Below are 19,696 nucleotides of genomic sequence, written 5' to 3' on the forward strand. Positions count from 1 at the left end.
TTTTCGCATCTGATGCGTACCGGATCGTCTTCACAAAGACGGGCCACCTAGGGTATATCCCATCCGCCAAGTAGTAGCTCATATCATGCTGGTTGCCGTTGGCGACAAAACTGATGGCCGGACCGACGCCCTGGCACTGCTCGTTGAAAATGACGTCCAAAGAGCGTATGTATAGTGTTTCGAAAAATAAAAAAAAATTAAAAATCTGACGCCGGTACGACGCCGATCCGGGGCCTATAATGGCGCCGTGGGCACGCCAATTTTGACGCCAATTTCGCCGACGCCGGCTGCAATGGTTCGGCGTCAGCACCGGCGTCCGCGAAAAATCGGCGTGCCGGTGCCGACGCCGCCATTGGAGATGCTCTTACTCTCTCTTACTTTTTTCTCTCTTCAACTCTCTACTTTTTTTCATTTTTCACTTTATTCTCCTTTTACTTAACTCACCTAACACAATTTTTCTTAATATCTGTGCCGAAAAGAAACGCCTTCATTATTATGGAACGGAAGGAGTACGAGTAATAAACTGAAATGAGATCGGCGCATGCAATAGGATGCTGATCTCGCGCCGATCTCTCTCTGGCTATGCCCACTCCTCTGACAACTGCCGATGATCGGCTCTCCGTCTGCAGTAGGGAGCCAATCAACCTTCGATCAGCATCCCTATTGCAAATGCTCTAAGAGCGTGCCCATTAATTATCAAAGGATTCTAAATTGTTAATATGTTGTGCAATCACGGCCTATCGACGCCCCTATTGAGAATGCTCTAAGAGCTTGCCGATTTGTTATCAAAGGATTCTAAATTGTTAACATTTCGATTGCATGTATTGGTGTAAAAATATAAAAAAAAATGTTGTATAATGATATCTGCAAATAGCAAATTGCAGAAGAGCTAAAAAGCAGGAGATTCTGTAAAAAACAATGCATCTTTTCCAACTCTTTCAAAATGTAGACGAACTCAACGAAGGTTCTCCAAAATGATTAGCTTATCGCTCTCATTGAGAAATAAGGCTACATATAAAAAAACAGGGAACATAGAGACTAAAATGAAAACTGGCACCAAAATCAGTTATGTGGTAACATACAAGAAAATTCGATGCTAATCTGATGGAGAGTCCTTGCTAGGTAAAGTACTGATCATACCATTGGCATACCACTTTGAGAAACCTTCTTTGAGAGCCTCTCTCATCCAGACATGTCTGCAGCATCCGGTGGCCTCAGGGATGCTCAGCCATCTTCTTTCTCGGTGGCTTTTCTCTGGCCACGACTCGAGCTCCTCCTTCACATGCAAAGCATACATGGCAGCTCTGCATAAACCTGCCGGGCTACACGCATCCTGGAGGGTTTTGCTCTTGAAAGGATAGCATCCCAGATAATGCTGGAGACAAAAGAATCAAATTAATTTTAAACTAATTACCGGTTCTGATGTTCACCCAAGCATGAAGTATACTAGCCTCAATAATTAGTACTTCCACTACCTTGTAACATAGACTAGCACCTGATTAGACCAGAACATGAGCTTTGGCATATGTTACGTAGGACCAACAAATTCACATCGACATAAACAGCAGGCCAAAAGGGAGGGTTCAGATTTCTTAGTCAGATAGATACGGGGAGTGTCCAGAAAAGACTGATGCCTTTGGAAAATACACGTGCCTCTTGATTTATGATTAACTTGGATAAGATGAATTAATGGGAATAGAATGATCATTCATGTATGGTATGGATAAAGAGCACTATTTCATTTCTGTTCAAGATTGTTATAACATACTATCATATAATGTGTTGCGTTACGAACGATGTCAATTTAATACCTCCATGCAACGAGGTAGTTAAAGACAGATACTTACATTAAACAAAAATCACTAAGCAGCAAAACCGAACCTAAGCAAAAAGAAGAAGTGTTCTTTCTTACCACTAAATCGCCTCTTACTCCAGCCTCTTCCATGGCTTCCCTTTCTGCTGCCTCCTCAGCCGTCTCATCATTCTCCCATCCACCCTAGAAAAAAGATCAACACCGACATGCAAGAAAGTGGGGTGTCAAGCATACGAGAGAAAGTACAAGTAAGATCCAAAGAAGGGACAGAACAGTCTTTGCTCTAATGCCAACTCCAGCTTGTCTAATTGTCTAATCTAACTAATACTAACATATACTCCTATTCAACAACACAGAGTATGGAGATGCTTACAAGAATGCTTCAAGTAGAAATGACAGACAATACCAACTCAAATTTTTTAGTAACAGTACAATTGAACTTTACACTTTGTTAGATAAAGATGAGCCATAGACGGCTTGGTTGATGTACTTCCACTTATCTGAAAATGCATATGCGACAAGTCTCACCTTTGGAAACAAAAGACCAGGTCCACTAGTTGAATTGATCATCAGAACCTCTACAACCTTCTCAGGTGAATCATCACCATCTACAGAATTTCTGAATTTGAAGGGAATACACCTAGAAAGCAATCTTACTAATTAAAACAGATAATGTATGATTATACAAATCAAGTTATCAGAAATGAGGAATCAACTGGGGATTGCTAGGACACTTCAAGCCCTAAAATTGAAACCACCATACCTTCACTGCCATACAAGAAGGCATCTACAAATAAGTGAAAACAAGCACATCACACTGAAGTAATCATAACTTCTATTTTCATATAAACTAATTGATGCATGGAAATGAGATTAGTAGAATAAAAGCCGAAGACGAGCTGCCAAAGACGAGCTGCCGAAGACGAGCTGAAATAACACGTAAAAGACGAAGACGAGCTGCCGAAGACGAGCTGCCGAAGACAAGCTGAAATGACACGTGTACACTCGAGGGAAGCTGAGAGAAGATTGACACGTGGCATGAAGATTAGTTAGGAACGAGTTAGTTATAACTGCCAATTCAAGTAGTTAACTAGCTCATAGCTTTATAATCTGTAGCTTCTTCAATTTGTAATTCATTCAGAAATTAATGCAATACTCTTCTCCCATTCCCTCTTCACCTCCGACGAGTTCTATCTGTATTGGTGTGATTCCGGTCGCCGTTCTCAGCTCCGGCAACCCCAATTCCGCACCAAGTGGTATCAGTGGTAACGATCCTTCGCCTGTCATGGTGGAAACGCGCTCCGGCGACATGCGTCGCGTAGAGGATATTATCGCGACTGCGCTGGCCGACTTCTCGGCGAAAGTCTCCGAATCTGACCGCCGACGTGAGGAGAAAGATTCAATCCGCGATAATGCGGATAAAGCTCGTGATTCAGATGTGAGGGAACTACGCGAGGCTATTCTCGCTCTGCAACTTCAACATACGGAGGTTCTCAACCGATTCATACCGAATCCGCATGGAAATCAACCTACTGGAGGTATTCCTCACAATCAATTTGGAGGAATTGGACCTCAACGCCAACCTTACTTCGCTACTCGACAATCGAAGGTCGGTTTCCCTATTTTCTCGGGTGATGATCTGGCCGGCTGGATCATGAGGTGCGACCACTTCTTCACCGTAGATCTTACTCCGGAAGAAGCGAAAGTTCGCTTAGCTGTCATCAATTTTGAAGGCCGAGCACTGCAATGGTTTCAAAATTGGTCACGATATCAGGATCACGCCATGGCTACCCCGTGGCCTATGTTTCTACAAGCAATGGAAGGACGATTTGGTGATCAACTCCTCGGCGATCCTATGACTGAGCTGCTTGCTCTGAAGCAAACAGGTTCTTTCTCTGACTATCATGACCGCTTTGAATTACTCTTAGGTCGTGTGTCTATTTCTGAAACCTATGCTGTGAGTCACTTCATCAATGGCTTGAAACCTTATGTGCAAAAAGCGGTTAGAATGTTCATGCCTCACACACTTGTGCATGCTTATGCTTTGGCTCGGTTACAAGATATGGCTACACCGTTTAAAGATGGTAGTAATCAGCCTAGTAAACGGTTTAACACTCTTGATGCTAGAACTTCACAAGCATATAACTCTGCTCCGTTATTACCTACTCCTATTACACCTGCTTTTAAATCTAGACGACTCTTAACTGAAGAAGAAATGGCAGATAAGAGAGCTAGAGGCTTGTGTTATGGTTGTGATGAGAAATTTGAAAGAGGTCATAGGTGTGCTAGGAAGCAACTCTACTTGCTTGAGATAGACGATGGCATGCTGTCGGGTGAACGTGAATCTGATGAAATTAATGAAGATTTAGGAGATGAGGAGAATCCTTTGATCTCTATTCATGCTATTAATGGTTCATCTGCTAGAGGTTTCAGAACTATGCGTGTCACGGGCAGAATTGGTAGAAGACCTCTCCATATTCTAATTGATTCGGGGAGTACTCATAATTTTCTTGATTTACAAACGGCTAAGAAGCTCGGCTTATCCCTCACTGCAGTGAACCCGGTGTTTGTGGATGTTGCCGATGGAAATAAATTGGAATGTAAGGCAATGTGTAAAAGTTTAAAATGGTCATTGAGAAGCACTACCTTTATCACGGATGTGCTCCTCTTACCTTTGGGTAGCTGTGACATGGTTTTGGGTGTTCAATGGTTGGAAACTCTTGGTGATATCCAATGGAATTTCAAAAATCTGACTATGGACTTCACACTTAACGGCAGAAGACATGTACTGAGGGGAGGTAATAATGAGCAGGTGGTCCAGGCTGCATCTGAGAAAGAAATGAACAAAATTCTTAGCTACAATGAAGGGGTCAAGCTTTACTGTATTCAGATAAATGGTGCAGATTCCCCTGAGTTGTTTACGGTGCAAGGGAATATGGAAGACCAACTTAACCATTCTGACTCTATTCAGCAATTTCTGGAGACTCATCAGTCAGTATTTGCTGAACCTACCACCTTACCTCCTCTGAGATCGCATAACCATCGAATCTCTCTAATACCTGGAGCTACACCAGTCCATTCCAGACCTTACAGACATTCAGCCTTACAGAAAAATATAATTGAGAAGCAGGTGACTGACTTACTGCATCAAGGCTTCATCCAACCAAGTTCAAGTCCCTTTTCTTCACCAGTGGTGCTTGTTAAAAAGAAAGATGGAACTTGGAGAATGTGTGTGGATTATAGGCGATTGAATAAACTTACTATCAAGGACAAATACCCCATCCCTCTTATTGATGAACTTTTAGAGGAACTGAGGGGTGCAACACTCTTTTCTAAGATAGATCTGCGGGCGGGCTATCACCAAATTAGAATGGAAGCACAAGATATACCTAAAACAGCTTTTAAAACTCATGATGGACACTATGAATTTGCTGTTATGCCTTTTGGACTCACAAATGCTCCTGCTACATTTCAAAGTCTAATGAATGACATTTTCAGGCCGTTCTTAAGGAAATTTGTGCTCGTTTTCTTTGATGATATATTGGTGTATAGCAAGGATATTGACTCCCATTTGATCCATCTTGAGAAGGTCTTTCAGAAGCTCCATGAAAATTCTCTCTTTGCTAAAGCTAGCAAATGTGAATTTGCTAAGAGGCAGATTGAATATCTGGGACACATCATATCAGAAGCTGGGGTTTCTACAGACCCTAAGAAAGTGCAGGCGATGCAAACTTGGCCTATTCCCTCTGATATTTCACAATTGCGAGGCTTCCTTGGTCTAACAGGATATTACAGAAAATTTGTTAAAAATTATGGAGTTATTTGTAAACCACTTACTGATCTACTCCGAAAGGATGCTTTCCATTGGGATTCTACAGCTGAGGAGGCTTTCTTGAATCTAAAAAAGGCTATGATTTCTCCACCTGTTTTGGCATTACCTGACTTTTCTTCACCTTTTGTAGTGGAGACTGATGCTTGCAGCTACGGCATTGGAGCTGTTCTAATGCAGAATAACCATCCTATTGCTTTCATTAGCAAGGCTTTATCTCCCAAAAACAGAGGACTTTCAGTATATGATAAAGAACTATTGGCGATTGTTTTTGCTGTGACACATTGGAGCCATTATTTGAGCCACATGCCTTTTGAAGTTAGAACGGATCATAAGACACTGAGTCATTTGTTAAAACAGAAACTCTCCACTCCGGGGCAACTAAATTGGCTCTCTAAATTGATGGCTTTCGATTTTGAAATCACTTACAAGAAGGGGGTAGAGAATAAGGTTGCTGATGCCTTATCTAGAGTACACTCATCTGAAATTTTTTGTATGGCTATCACCACTGTGGCTACTGATATCTATCCCTTAATTCAAGCTTCTTGGGAGTCTGATCCAGATCTACAATCAGTCATCACTGAGCTCAAACAGAATCCCAAGTCCACTTCTAAATTTTCATGGCTGGGAAATCAATTAAGAAGAAAAGGCCGTTTAGTAGTGGGAAAAGATGAAGCTTTGCGCTTGAAAATCATTCAGTTATTTCATAACTCAAGCTCTGGAGGTCACTCAGGTGTTCTTGCCACCTATAAACGATTATCCTCTTTATTCTATTGGGCTAACATGGAGAAGCAGATCCGGAATTTTATCAGAGAATGTGATATTTGTCAACGCTTTAAGTATGACAATAGTGCATCACCAGGGTTACTTCAACCCATACCCATTCCCGAAGCAGCTTGGTCGCAAGTAAGTCTTGATTTTATTGAGGGACTCCCACTGTCACAGGGGAAATCTACTATATTAGTAGTGGTGGATCGGTTAACTAAATATGCACACTTCATGCCGCTTACTCATCCTTATTCAGCCCTCACAGTTGCTCAAGCTTTCTTGGATTATGTGTTCAAACTCCATGGTCTCCCAGTTATACTAATCAGTGATCGAGACAAGATTTTTCTGAGCAAATTCTGGTCCGATTTCTTCAAGTTACAAGGCGTGGAACTTCACATGTCGACTGCCTACCATCCTCAATCTGATGGTCAGACCGAAGTTGTCAACCGTTGCTTGGAGACTTACCTTCGTTGTATGTGTGGAGATCAGCCTACGACTTGGAGCAAATGGCTTAGTCTTGCAGAATTTTGGTACAACACTTCCTTCCACACGGCTATTGGTACAACACCTTTTGAAGCTCTTTATGGATACCCTCCCCCGTTGCATATTCCTTACTTTAAGGGGGATTCGACTGTGCATGATGTAGATGAAAGCCTGGTCGCTAGAGAAGCTATGATGGATGTTTTAAAATTTCATTTGGGTCGAGCGCAACACAGGATGAAGCAACAACATGACAAGCATCGTTCGGACCGCAAGTTTGTTCTTGGTGATTGGGTTTATTTGAAACTCCAACCTTACAGACAAAATACTCTCCGTGATAGACAATTTCACAAACTTAGTCCACGCTACTTTGGTCCTTTCAAGGTGATAGACAAGTTCGGCGAGGTGGCATATAAACTTGCTCTACCAACGGATGCTCGAATTCACCCGGTATTTCATGTCTCTCAGTTAAAGAAGAAGGCTGGACCACTTTCTCAACTACATGGCACCTTACCGGTCATTGGAAACTCGACTTTTTTGGAACCTGTCAGAATCTTGGATCGTCGCTTGGTTAAGAGGGGAAATCATCCAGCTACGCAAGTGCTAATTCATTGGGCCAATTCCTTTCCCGAAGACGCAACTTGGGAGTTTTTGCATGATATTCAGGAGAAATTCCCTCATTTTCAACCTTGAGGACAAGGTTAATTGAAGGGGGGGAGATTTGATGCATGGAAATGAGATTAGTAGAATAAAAGCCGAAGACGAGCTGCCAAAGACGAGCTGCCGAAGACGAGCTGCCGAAGACGAGCTGAAATAACACGTAAAAGACGAAGACGAGCTGCCGAAGACGAGCTGCCGAAGACAAGCTGAAATGACACGTGTACACTCGAGGGAAGCTGAGAGAAGATTGACACGTGGCATGAAGATTAGTTAGGAACGAGTTAGTTATAACTGCCAATTCAAGTAGTTAACTAGCTCATAGCTTTATAATCTGTAGCTTCTTCAATTTGTAATTCATTCAGAAATTAATGCAATACTCTTCTCCCATTCCCTCTTCACCTCCGACGAGTTCTATCTGTATTGGTGTGATTCCGGTCGCCGTTCTCAGCTCCGGCAACCCCAATTCCGCACCACTAATCTTGGAAATGCACCACTTAATTCATCCACTCTCATCTAACAAAAGGTACAGAAAGAATGAATATCACACCAATTTTTTGTGCCTTTCTTCCTCAACATTGTCATTAACAAATCCTGCTCACTCTAACAAACTTGCACCATTAAAAATCCGCAGAAATAATATCCAATTTTGCCACCGGGTTTTCCTAATTTAAAAAAGCCCACAAACACCCACCCAAACCACCATGACAATTGACAACCAAATGAACCTCAAACTCTAAAGATTCCCATTAACCACATTCGAAACACCTACACGTATCCAAACAACAACAAAAAAAAAGAGCTTTAAATTCCCCACGTTGCCCTAATTCAAACTAAATTCCTCATGCAACCAAAAGCACATCAATAAACACACATGCATGTAAACGTCGATACGCCACAAAAATGAACAAGAATAACAAAATTACCCTGCAATGAGGCGGTATCCATCCTCGTAGCGCTGCTGCTGCCGTCCAGTCCGCGCTACCAATTCAGACATTTATCCCAAAAATGGAACAGAAATCTAGGCTGTATATATAGGAATCAGATTATGGCTTTCGGATTTACGAAAACGAAGTAGCAATCCATCTGCAAAGAAGGAATCCCTCAATTTCTCCGCATCATTTTTTTGGAAGAGAAAAAATAAAATCTTTGAATGGTGGGAGCGCAGCGAAAAAATCGGAGCATGTTTAAGGGGTAAAGAATTTGCAAATCCGCAGTCAATTTTGGTGCAATCGTTATTGGAAAGGCCGGTTAAATAATGGCTGCGTTACCCTTTTAAAATTTACAAATCGTTATTTAAATTATAGAGAAACAAATTTTATTTTAATATTATTTCAGATAATGTTTTGATAAACATTTTAATCTTTTTTTGGGATAATTATTTAACCTAACTTTTTTACACTATAATAAAAGATTTTATTTCAAATTTTCGTATTTTCTATTTTTTTTCTTTGAATTTTCAGTTTTCTTCTTATGTATAGGAGTATATAAAATTTATCGAAAATAAAAAAATATTGACTTACCGAATTCAAATCAATTTGAATTTTATAATACATTAAAATTGGATTTGAGAGAGCTGTGATGCCATATGAAATTTATGGCGAGTGATTTTGAGATCATTTAATTTTATTTCGTCCATCTCATAAAGTTACCATATTTTATTTTATTTTTACCATTTTTTATTTATTTGTATTTTATTATAGAATTAGTATATAAAAGTAAGACTCAAATTTAGTAGTAGGAGTATTAACTTTTTATTATGACTAATTTGTGTCTGCAGTCATCTATCTACACGAGTTTGTAAACCATAATTCATTTTCATTGCAATTGTGATCTACTACATAAGCAAACATTTAGTAGTGCATATATATATATATATATATGTCTGTGGTGGTGCAAAAATCACACCATAGGCCCCCATGTATCTGTATTCTTGATGCCACACAGCAGCATTACATACTCATGTGGTAGTGAAAATGATAATCTAAAAGTGAATCCTGAATGGGATTGTGACAAGAAACTACTACTAAAATACTAGGATAATGCATGTGGGCAGCAAGCAAGCTTCAATTAATAATTATCTGCAATTCCTGCTAGAGAAGAATATGTCCCAAGAGCTGCACTTATCACACCGAATACCACTATGCTCCAGCTGACTATCACCTGTGATCGCGTCGCTTTCTTCCCCATTATTTTCACGAAGCATAAAGCTGGCATTATAACCGCCTGCGAAAAACCAACGCAACAACACACTTAACAAAAAGTAGCGTAGCACTAATGCTGTGCCAAGACAAACATGTTCACATCATTGCCTAAAACCTTCTTATTTGGAGATAAAGAGACAAGCAGCATTATATCATTATTCTAGGCCATCTTGATTGAAGATCCATACGATATAAAGCATAGAAGACGTCACACATTATGAAATCGATGAAGGTTAATACAACACTCACCACAAGTATGCTGAGGAGAGAGCCAATTAAAGCCATCACAAGACCTGCAGATTGTAAGAACAAATCAAAACTTCAATCCATCTTCCCAATGTTGTCAAAGCCATCAAATTTTGTTGAAAATTTGCACTTCTAAAAAACTATAATCAGATCTAAAGTATTCAATATGACATCAGGATATGACGCTGAGGCTACGTACCAAAGAAAGGAAGAACGAAGGCGAAGCAAACAGTGGAGAGGACGAGTACTGTTCTCAGAAGAATATAGAACCAGTAACTGTCAGAGATCCTCGGGGGAAGCAGCTCCTCTATGCCTCTCGCCAAAGGATTCATCAACAAGGCGTATGTGCACGGTATTAAGGAAGCCAACAGGATTAAATATCAATTCGATTTTTGCCTTGTTTAAATGGTAAAACAAATACAAATCAAAGGATATTTGGTCAAAGGGTTTATGATCTGCAAAGAATAGACCAAATTCGGATAAGTAACTTGACCAAATTTTCAGTCATTAACTAAGACATAACGTAAAATCTAGATATCTACCGTTGTCCATATTGCAATTTTTGAAAGGATTGAATCGGGTGGCATGTTGAGAGTTATCTGAGACAGTGTGCTCTGTCCGAACATAAGATACCCTACAACAGCAACACCTCCATATAGCAGAAAGCATATCAGAAAGCTGCACGACAAAGAGAAACAGTGTCAGATCATAGAAATAATACTGAATTTGCAAGGTTTGAAAAGGTCAGAATATGTCTACCATATTATTAGTGCTTTTGTAAACTTTGTTTTATCAGCCATTGATTGATATATATTTGGGAAGACGGAGTGCCCCGAGTAGCAGAATCCATACACACCAATTGCAAACGGGATCCCTTTCAAATTCACCACTTCTCCAGTGTGATCAAAGCCGATACCACCAAAACTTCCAAGGAAAACCAAGCAGACAACAATGACTACAGTTGCAAGAACACCACAAGCTACAAGGCAAAAACAAGAAATATTAATGGATTCTCATAATTCATAAACAACGGTAGACAATGAATCAGAAATCATTTGGCACCTGAAAGAAATGATATCACTCGAAGATCCCTCAACCAAACAGTTGGCAGAACAATAAGAGCTGAAATGATACCAAACAAGTGAACTGAGTCGAGATTTAGGCTTCCCAAGTGCAAACTTGCTCCAGGAAATATGCTGGTTATGTTGTCTCCTTCTAAAATGATAAACTCTATACAATATGACTGCAGTTACGGGGAAAGAGTTAAAGGGATATGCTTTTCCAGATAAAAACGGATAGCATTGAACATAGAATTTGATTAAGCTCGACTTACATATAGTTCAGCATACAGCACGATCTGCATTAAGATGCATCAGATGCGTAAGTATCAACTGGTTGAGGCTTATATATTAAACCTCCTAGAAAGAATTAAAATTCTACTAATCCTCAGGCCTCATTCAACTCATATTAGCATTTAGCACTATAAATCATTATCCTTTCTATTTATTATTATATGCGTATGTAAGAAGGAGAGACAACAAAAAAAGTTGGATTAACAATATATATCAAGCAAAGATGTTATAGTAAGAGGTCAACTCCATTGGTGCTCAAAATGATTAAGTCTTGGGGTGTTGAAGGAATATGCATCAAACAAAGGAGAATCTTTATCGATAATCACATGAAATGTTTGATCAAAAAGCCATATTCTAGCATAACAAGAGTTGTTATAGATGTGTACCGAGATGAAAAGCCGCCCATATTTGCCGAATGCTGCTTCTCCGATATCTGGGTAACTTATGATGCCTTCCCTGCTCTCAAAGCAGTATCTCATAAGAGAAGCAGTGTAACAACAGATAACAGCAAAGAGGGCCAGGACTAGCAAGCTACTCCAGCCGGCTTCTCTCACTGTGTACGGAGTCGAGAGTAGTCCAACCCCAGCCAGAACATTTACCCCTGCACCAGAACAGCATCAGTAACTGCTTAAGAGAGCTTCACACACCAAAGTCGAACAATGAAGGGAAAGAAATAAAATCTAAAAGTCAATCTTGTTAGTTTCTACCAAACTTCAAAATGGCAGCTATAATATCTAGAAATCATCCATTATTATGAAAAAATGGTACAATTTCCTTTTAGTATACACCCAAGAAACTGTAGTTTCTTTACGAGATATCACAAATGAAGAAAATAGCTGCTAGTTTTGTACTCCATGCTTGATCATATTTCCTACCATTAAAGATAGTCTGAGAAAAGCTGCACTCCCGACTGATTGGAAGCTCTCCAGTTAGTTGTTCATACAATGAAGCCCTTTGTGACAATGATAACCCTGCCACAGAGATGCTCTCTGGGTCGTATTTCTCATCAACTGATTCTTCTTTCGAGAGCAAACTTCTTCTTAGATCAGACTGCAACAAGTCGTTGTTCACTTCAGAAAACGAATATCTAGAGCTCGAACGATGCTTCAAGGTGCCAAAACTTGGAGATACGGAAATTGAGTAAGCGTCAGCTGTCTCCCTGCACACACACAAAACAATCAAAAAATCAAAAGAAGAAGAAGAAGGCAGCTGTTACACTGGCAAGTCAGTTGCTTAATAGTAATCAATGGAGCCAAAAACAAGCAAAACCCTTCATCCATTATCCCCATTATAGTTGCAATAACCTAAATCATTCCTTTAAATTTCAAGTCAGCCTATTATATAAAGGGCAGTGATTTTTCACTAAAGCAACACAACTCGGATAAACAGAATAACACATTCAATCAAATTCTTAACCGGAAATATAAAGGACCATTCACCAGTTTGTGCATAAAAGTTCAAAATACATCTAAATCTACTGCCTCACATTCATGAGAATCAACCAAATATTGCTAATATGGAAAATCAAGAAGCTAAATTTCAGTAACTTAAACTACTTGTAGCCCTAACTCACCAATAACTCCGAGGCCATTGCTGAGAAATGAAGGGCGAAGAATTTTTGCCATCGGCATCGTCTGCATCGCTGCAGCTCCCGGCATCAAACTTGTTGTCATTCTCTTCAGCGTCATCAATATCATCCAACAAGTATTCCGACGAATCTTCAGCTCGGTTTGACATGTGTCTTTGCCGTTCAACTGAGTAAAAATTCAATCTTTAAGCACAATCTTCAAGCAGAGTGTGAATAGTTGCATGAGGCAATGACAAAGTGACAACTGCGAAGCAATATATATAGGGGTTGGGAGGGGTGATTCTAGACAGTGGTGATTCATCAAATCGATAAAATTTAGAGATTTGTTCAGACTGGAAGTCTTGATGATAAATTGATAATAGGAAAGGATAATGTAATTATGTGCAGACAGCACACTTTCACCAAAATGATTTGTCGAGAAAAATATGTTTTCTATTTTCTGTATTTTTCTTTGTATTGTAGTAGGATTTGAAAATAGTGTTTTGTCGCATTTTATAATTTCATGTGACTTCATGTGCATCATTTATAGTGTATAATTTTGACAGATGGAATACTATACGAACACGGTAGTAACCAAAAATATATTTAAGTTTCGAAGAGTGCGTTGAATTACTTCAAATGTTATCAATTACTATTATTTTTATAATAAAATAATCATTAAAATTGACACGATTCTTAATATAAATATATCAAGTTTGTCAGAGAGGATTTTCATGATTCGTATCATTTGCCATGGGTATAGAGATTTGTTGGGTGGGGGGGGGGGGGGGGGGGGGGGTATATTGTTCCTTTTTTAAAAATTAAAATGTGTTCATTAAAAGATGAGATACAATTAGGAAGTAGGAGGATTAAATTGTTCCCATGTCATTTGCACATGTATCAATAATATAAAAATTTAAGAGAGTGGTTAAAAATATAACTCTATTTTTCAAAGAGATTTTATGCATTTGTAATTGACATTTTGTTTTTATACATTAAGGTCATTGCATGGAGTCTGGAGATAGTCCATCATACATAAATAAAATGTTCATTACAGATGCATATATTCTCAGTAATTATGAATTTTGACAAAAGATATATTTTGATTTTAATTAGTCCCAAAAAAACTATTCATAAAAAAAAGAGAGATGAAAGAGATAAGACTTAGTAACAAAATTAGAGCTTTTGTGTTTGTGTAAAACAATCCGTCAATAAACATAAGATATGAAAGAGAAATTAGAGTATTTGTGTGTGATTGTGTTGGTTAGAGAAAAATTTAATAGCTAAACTGTTGTGTAAAAAATGCATTGAATTTGAAATAATATCTAGCACGAAATTGGAATATTTTGTGCTTGTGTTTGTTAGAGAAAAATTAATAGGTAAACGGTAGTGTAAAAAGGTGCATTGCATTTCAAATGATATTCAGCTGATTTAATAGGTAATTGTAGTGTGTAACAATATGCATTGTATTTAGAATAGCATCCAGCTGCTTTAAAAGGTAGTACTTAAAAAAGATGCATTGCATTTTCAAATAATAAACAAAATTTTATAGTGGTGCAAAGTGGCAAAGTAAAAATAATCTTTATTACCAAAGTTTTCTATCTCCATTGAGGATCACTCAGTTACATCCAACTATATTTTTAGAGTTAGCATTTGTTACTCTTGTCTCCTCAAAAACCAATCTTGCTTCCCTCAAACTACCATATTTTGCATATACTATGTTTAACTACCTAACTTATGTCATCACTTCACCTATTTTTCTCTAATGTTGCATTGCTTGTGGCCTTATCCCATTAGGCACCACTGTCCGCCACTGTCTCCTCCCCGCTTGTGCTGAATTGGTCGTTGGAGTTTTTGTTTGCTCTCTTCAATCCAATCAATCCTCCTATGTCCTCTCATTTTTCACAGTGACGTGTCATTTCTAAAGTCTAATCGTACTTGAAACATTTGTTGGTCTCTTTCTCATAGATGTTCACCTCATCTTTCTTTATTGTAGAGACCGCATAATTTTTGGATTTTCGGGTTAACTCTTTAGTATTATCGTTCATGCCATTGTACCAAAATTTGGAGTGGTTTGAACTTTGAAAGTTTGGAAAGAATAATGGATTGTTCCAATCGATGTTTAATCCACTTGTATTATCGCTGACGTCAAAAGTAAAAAAAGAAAGTAGTAAAATATTTTAAAAGCTAAGTCGAATTTTTCTTTATTTTAAAAATAATTTAAATTAGCATGTCAAAATAACTTCAGCCGTGACAATAGATGCATATTATCCTCGCACTTTGTGTAAAGAAGCACACACATTGCGAGTGTCGTTATTATACAAGAAAAGTGAATTTACCCGTGTGTCTACAGCAAAAGACTGAATTTTGTGATAAAATATGAAAGAAAGTCATTAAAAAGTCAATATAGCTATATTAGATTTATAAAAAAAAATCAAATTCGTTGTGAACGTTTTGATGAAATGAAAAAATAGATAGTTATCCCCATTCCTATAAAAATATGTGCACTTTCCATTTTCGTTCATCACACAAAAATATGTGCATTCCATTTTTAGAAAGTTATATCATTTAAATAATGTAGGTCCCACTATCAACTAACTCTACTTAACTATCATTCTCCTCGTCTCTCTAATTTTACCAGATCATTCTCATTACTCTCTCTTACTTTATCAATTTTATCTTAATTCTCGTGTCACACGCAATGTCTATATTTTTATGGGACGGAGGGAGTATAATATTGGGAACCAAGTTGTATTTAGAATATAGATGGCCGTAGATAAGAGTCACCTCGTTTACAACGAGCTGAAAGAGAGATTAGCATTTTGGGCTCTTTCTATATTTCTTTCTAATTTGGATGAGGCTTTAAAGTTATGACATTGTTAGTTGGGCTTTAAGCCATTTTTCTTGTTTTACAAAGTATTAAAAGAATTTTAAAAATATGTCTCGTTTTTATTTTCAGGCAATTAGGGTCTCAAATACTAAATTTGGGGGCGAATTGCAAAAAAAATCAATTGTGTAATTCAATATTATAAAAACTTATGCATTTCTACCTAATAATAATAACAAGCAGAGCAGATCCAATAAACTTTTAATTAGTTTAATGCAATTTATTGTTTATTTTTATAAAAAACATTATGTATTTGAGGTATATTATAAATTATAAAATATTCAATTATTGTAAAAACTACTTATTAAATACTCTCTCCGTCCCACAGTAATTGTCACTATTTTCCATTTCGGTCCGTCCCATAATAATTATCGCACTTCATTCCACTCTAGGCAATTAACTGAGAGAGTAGTATTTTGAATTTGAAAATGTGAGCTAAACCGTTATTCTTCTTCCGGCAAAGCTTAAGAAAATAAAATTTAAGAGAGAGTTAAAACACACATTTATATACGACCAACTAAATATTGTCTGTCCTATATTTGGAGAATAGATCCGTCTAAGTCGACAAATGTCTTGCCTGCAGTAGTTTTAGTGGTTGATGAATAAGTCATTTGTTAGGCATCAAATCTGTGTTTGTCGGAAACAAATTATTAGATCATATTAGTCCACTCAAATTTTATTTTTGGCCATTACATCAAAAACATATGCACAACCATTGGCTACTCTTTCACATTACATGTCAACACGCAGCAACACATATCATTGTGTGAAAATAATGTCAGACATAAAATTTTCCTTCCCATTTTATCGGGTTTAGGTTGTTTGGCTCAATTTCCCCCCCATTTTCATCGCGTCTAAGGAGAAGAGAGAGAGAGAGAGAATGAAAAAAAGTTGCATTGAATCTTGAATTAGAGATGAATGATTGATTAATGCATGCATACGATGATGTGCATGAATTAGGAAGGAGAGAAGTAGAACCATGAAGGCATGGGAGGCAACAGTACGAAAAACACAAGCCGCGGCGAAGAAGCGAGCCAACAACATATTTGGAACCTCATACGTAGTGGATACTGATGAAGACGCCTCTGATCAAGAAGAGGAGCTCCACGCACCTGGGGAGGTCTTTCACGCTGAGAGATTCCTCCCCAACGGGGATTACTACACCGGCTATTGGTCCGACACCTTTCCCCATGGACAAGGCAAGTATTGGTGGACAGATGGCTGCATGTACGTTGGGGAATGGTTCAAGGGAAAGACGATGGGGAAGGGGACTTTTAGCTGGCCATCAGGCGCCATGTATGAAGGGAATTTTAAGAGCGGTTTTATGGATGGCGAAGGGATTTATACAGGGGCCATAGGTGGCACCTATAAGGGGTCCTGGGTAATGAATTTGAAGCATGGTTTTGGAATAAAGGATTACCCAAATGGGGATGTGTACGAGGGCGAATGGAGCCGAGGGTCACAGGAGGGGCATGGGAAGTATACTTGGAAAATTGGGACTACATATGTTGGAGAATGGAAAAATGGCAATATTTGTGGTCATGGCACAATGAGCTGGCCTAATGGAAATGTGTATGAGGGGGGTTGGGAGGAGGGACTACCTAAGGGAAGCGGGACGTTTAGATGGGGGGATGGGAGCTCGTATGTGGGGAATTGGAGTAGTGATCCCGAGGAACAGAATGGGACTTACTATCCTTCAGCTGCACATAATGAAGATGCACTTGAGTGGGATCCTCAACATGTTTTTTGTGAAGATTTGAAGGAATGCAAGATATGCCCAACTGAGAAGATACCGATGTGGCCCTCGCAAAAAAAGTTGGCCATGTGGAGGTCTACAACTACAATGGGTGGAGGGGAGCCGAGTGTGAGGCATAGGAGGAATTCTGTAGATGGAAGGATAGATTCTGGGGTGGATAAAGATTTAGGAGGGATGCGCTTGTCCGATGGGGCTGCACCCTCGGCTTGGATATCAGGGGGAATGAGGGATGGCGATGAATCCTCATCAATGTCCCCTATGCCTATCAAGTTGCCCAAGATTGCTAAGAGGCAAGGGGAGACCATCTCTAAAGGGCATAGAAATTATGACCTGATGCTCAATTTACAGCTTGGAATTAGGTATATATTTACCTCTCTTAGCTTAAATGACACTAGATGTCATCACAAACTTTTGGGTTTGTTTCTATATTAGCAATTACTGCTCCTTCATCAACTATGTTTTATGCTGCAACAGTCATTCAGTCGGGAGACCAGGGCCGCCTCCATCGCTTGATCTGAAGACATCGGCCTTTGATCCCAAGGAGAAGTTTTGGACAAAGTTCCCTCCAGAAGGTTCCAAAATCACGCCACCGCACAATTCATGTGAATTTAAATGGAAAGACTACTGCCCTAAAGTGTTTAGGTAAAAAGGTCGAGTTTAATGTTGGCTGGCCTTAAATTCTTGAATTTCAACTTTAGAAATCACTGTACCTTGTTATTACAGAACACTAAGGATGTTGTTCAAGGTGGATCCAGCAGATTACATGTTGTCTATTTGTGGCGATGATGCTCTTCGAGAGTTGTCCTCACCTGGTAAAAGTGGAAGCTTCTTCTACTTGACCAACGATGATCGTTACATGATCAAGACAATGAAGAAAGCTGAAGTAAAAGTGAGCTCCAAGATTGCATAATTTATTGCAACACCAACAATATGTTTCTCATCATTTCGTGTCATTGTTTAGGTGCTTTTAAGGATGCTAAGTGCATATTACAACCACGTTCGTTCATTTGATAACACCCTTGTCACCAAATACTTCGGTTTGCATTGTGTAAGGCTAAATGGCCAGAAGGTAAGAAGCTCAGTGGTGGAACATCAACATCAACATCAACTACTGCTACTATTGTTGCTAGTTATTCTGCATTCATGTTCTTTCTTGGAATGACTAACATGTGGTAGTTTCGTGCTAGGTTCGTTTCATCATCATGGGGAATCTGTTTTGCACCGAGTATCTGATCCATAAAAGATATGACCTGAAAGGTTCCACATTTGGGAGATTGACTGATAAGCCAGAATCAGAAATTGACTCCAATACAACACTCAAGGATCTTGATCTCAACTTCATTTTTCGTCTGCAAAAGACATGGTATCAAGAATTTAGAAGGTAAAAAATATGTCCCTTCCTTCCCTACTCGTGTTTCTGTATTCGTATTAATTAGGTTCTACATGTTTCCCTCTATAGACAAGTCGACAAAGACTGCGAGTTTCTTGAACAAGAAAGAATCATGGACTATAGCCTCCTGGTTGGTATTCACTTCACAGAGGCATCAACATCAACATCAACATCAACTGGTGAGCGCTCTGTCACGCCCACGCTTGTTGGTAAATTACAGTCCTACTCTTATTTTGAATTCTTGCAGAACATTAACTCCTAAACAACTCATGCCTTCTCACTTTTCTTGAGCAGATAATGGTGGTTCAGAAAGTGATTCAGTTCCGAAATTGTCGAATGTAGAACATATGTTTTTAGACCCTGCAGGGTAAGAACCAGAAACATGTAATTTTGTGCTAATCTTCACCATTTTACTACAACATTTGCATGAAATGCTCAAACACACTGTATCATCGCAGGTGGGCAAGCATTAAATTGGGGATCAATATGCCTGCAAGAGTGGAAAGAACACTCAGAACAAATGAGGCAGAGGTTCAGCTAATCGGAGAGCCAACAGGAGAGTATTATGATGTAGTACTCTTCTTTGGGATCATAGACATTCTTCAAGACTATGACATCACCAAGAAACTCGAACACGCGTACAAATCCATCCAGTATGACCCCAACTCCATATCCGCAGTTGATCCAAAGCAATATGCAAGACGTTTTCGAGACTACATGCTCAAAGCCTTTGCAGAAGATACATGA

At 38.9% G+C, this 19,696-nt stretch overlaps 3 protein-coding genes across 3 annotated transcripts; 1 reads left to right on the forward strand and 2 right to left on the reverse strand.

Moving 5' to 3' along the window:
- Positions 1–909: 909 nt before the first annotated feature.
- LOC121799481 (nudix hydrolase 16, mitochondrial-like) lies at positions 910–8,770 on the reverse strand. Its single transcript, XM_042198867.1, has 4 exons — positions 8,474–8,770; positions 2,342–2,453; positions 1,913–1,996; positions 910–1,375 (listed from the first exon to the last, which is right to left on the reverse strand). Exons 1-4 carry the CDS (start codon positions 8,542–8,544, stop codon positions 1,097–1,099), a joined length of 546 nt encoding a protein of 181 aa, XP_042054801.1. The 5' UTR covers positions 8,545–8,770; the 3' UTR covers positions 910–1,096.
- Positions 8,771–9,348: 578 nt separating this feature from the next.
- LOC121801274 (amino acid transporter AVT1A-like) lies at positions 9,349–13,334 on the reverse strand. The gene is made up of 11 exons (XM_042200728.1): positions 12,923–13,334; positions 12,225–12,508; positions 11,736–11,950; positions 11,331–11,354; positions 11,060–11,240; positions 10,757–10,976; positions 10,540–10,675; positions 10,433–10,452; positions 10,197–10,342; positions 10,001–10,044; positions 9,349–9,773 (listed from the first exon to the last, which is right to left on the reverse strand). Exons 1-11 carry the CDS (start codon positions 13,084–13,086, stop codon positions 9,618–9,620), a joined length of 1,590 nt encoding a protein of 529 aa, XP_042056662.1. The 5' UTR covers positions 13,087–13,334; the 3' UTR covers positions 9,349–9,617.
- A 3,448-nt stretch (positions 13,335–16,782) lies between these two features.
- LOC121799426 (phosphatidylinositol 4-phosphate 5-kinase 5-like) lies at positions 16,783–19,696 on the forward strand. Its single transcript, XM_042198783.1, has 8 exons — positions 16,783–17,918; positions 18,034–18,201; positions 18,283–18,448; positions 18,521–18,628; positions 18,747–18,940; positions 19,019–19,158; positions 19,244–19,316; positions 19,408–19,696. Exons 1-8 carry the CDS (start codon positions 16,783–16,785, stop codon positions 19,694–19,696), a joined length of 2,274 nt encoding a protein of 757 aa, XP_042054717.1.

Source organism: Salvia splendens, chromosome 4 (genome assembly GCF_004379255.2).
Source record: "Salvia splendens isolate huo1 chromosome 4, SspV2, whole genome shotgun sequence".
In the NCBI taxonomy this organism is placed as follows: Eukaryota; Viridiplantae; Streptophyta; class Magnoliopsida; order Lamiales; family Lamiaceae; genus Salvia; species Salvia splendens.

Bases quoted from the DNA above. Each gene is read 5' to 3' on its own strand.
- LOC121799481 (XM_042198867.1), bottom strand. From the start codon at position 8,544: ATGTCTGAATTGGTAGCGCGGACTGGACGGCAGCAGCAGCGCTACGAG. The intron at 2,454-8,473 runs GTAATTTTGTTA...ATTGCTTTCTAG, and splicing joins GGATACCGCCTCATTGCAGG to GTGTATTCCCTTCAAATTCA. The intron at 1,997-2,341 runs GTGAGACTTGTC...TCTTTTTTCTAG, and splicing joins CTGGTCTTTTGTTTCCAAAG to GGTGGATGGGAGAATGATGA.
- LOC121801274 (XM_042200728.1), bottom strand. From the start codon at position 13,086: ATGTCAAACCGAGCTGAAGATTCGTCGGAATACTTGTTGGATGATATT. The intron at 11,241-11,330 runs GTAAGTCGAGCT...CCGTAACTGCAG, and splicing joins TGCTGTATGCTGAACTATAT to TCATATTGTATAGAGTTTAT. The intron at 10,676-10,756 runs GTAGACATATTC...TTTGTCGTGCAG, and splicing joins ACAAAAGCACTAATAATATG to CTTTCTGATATGCTTTCTGC.
- LOC121799426 (XM_042198783.1), top strand. From the start codon at position 16,783: ATGAAGGCATGGGAGGCAACAGTACGAAAAACACAAGCCGCGGCGAAG. The intron at 18,202-18,282 runs GTAAAAAGGTCG...TTGTTATTACAG, and splicing joins TACTGCCCTAAAGTGTTTAG to AACACTAAGGATGTTGTTCA. The intron at 18,941-19,018 runs GTAAAAAATATG...TTCCCTCTATAG, and splicing joins TGGTATCAAGAATTTAGAAG to ACAAGTCGACAAAGACTGCG.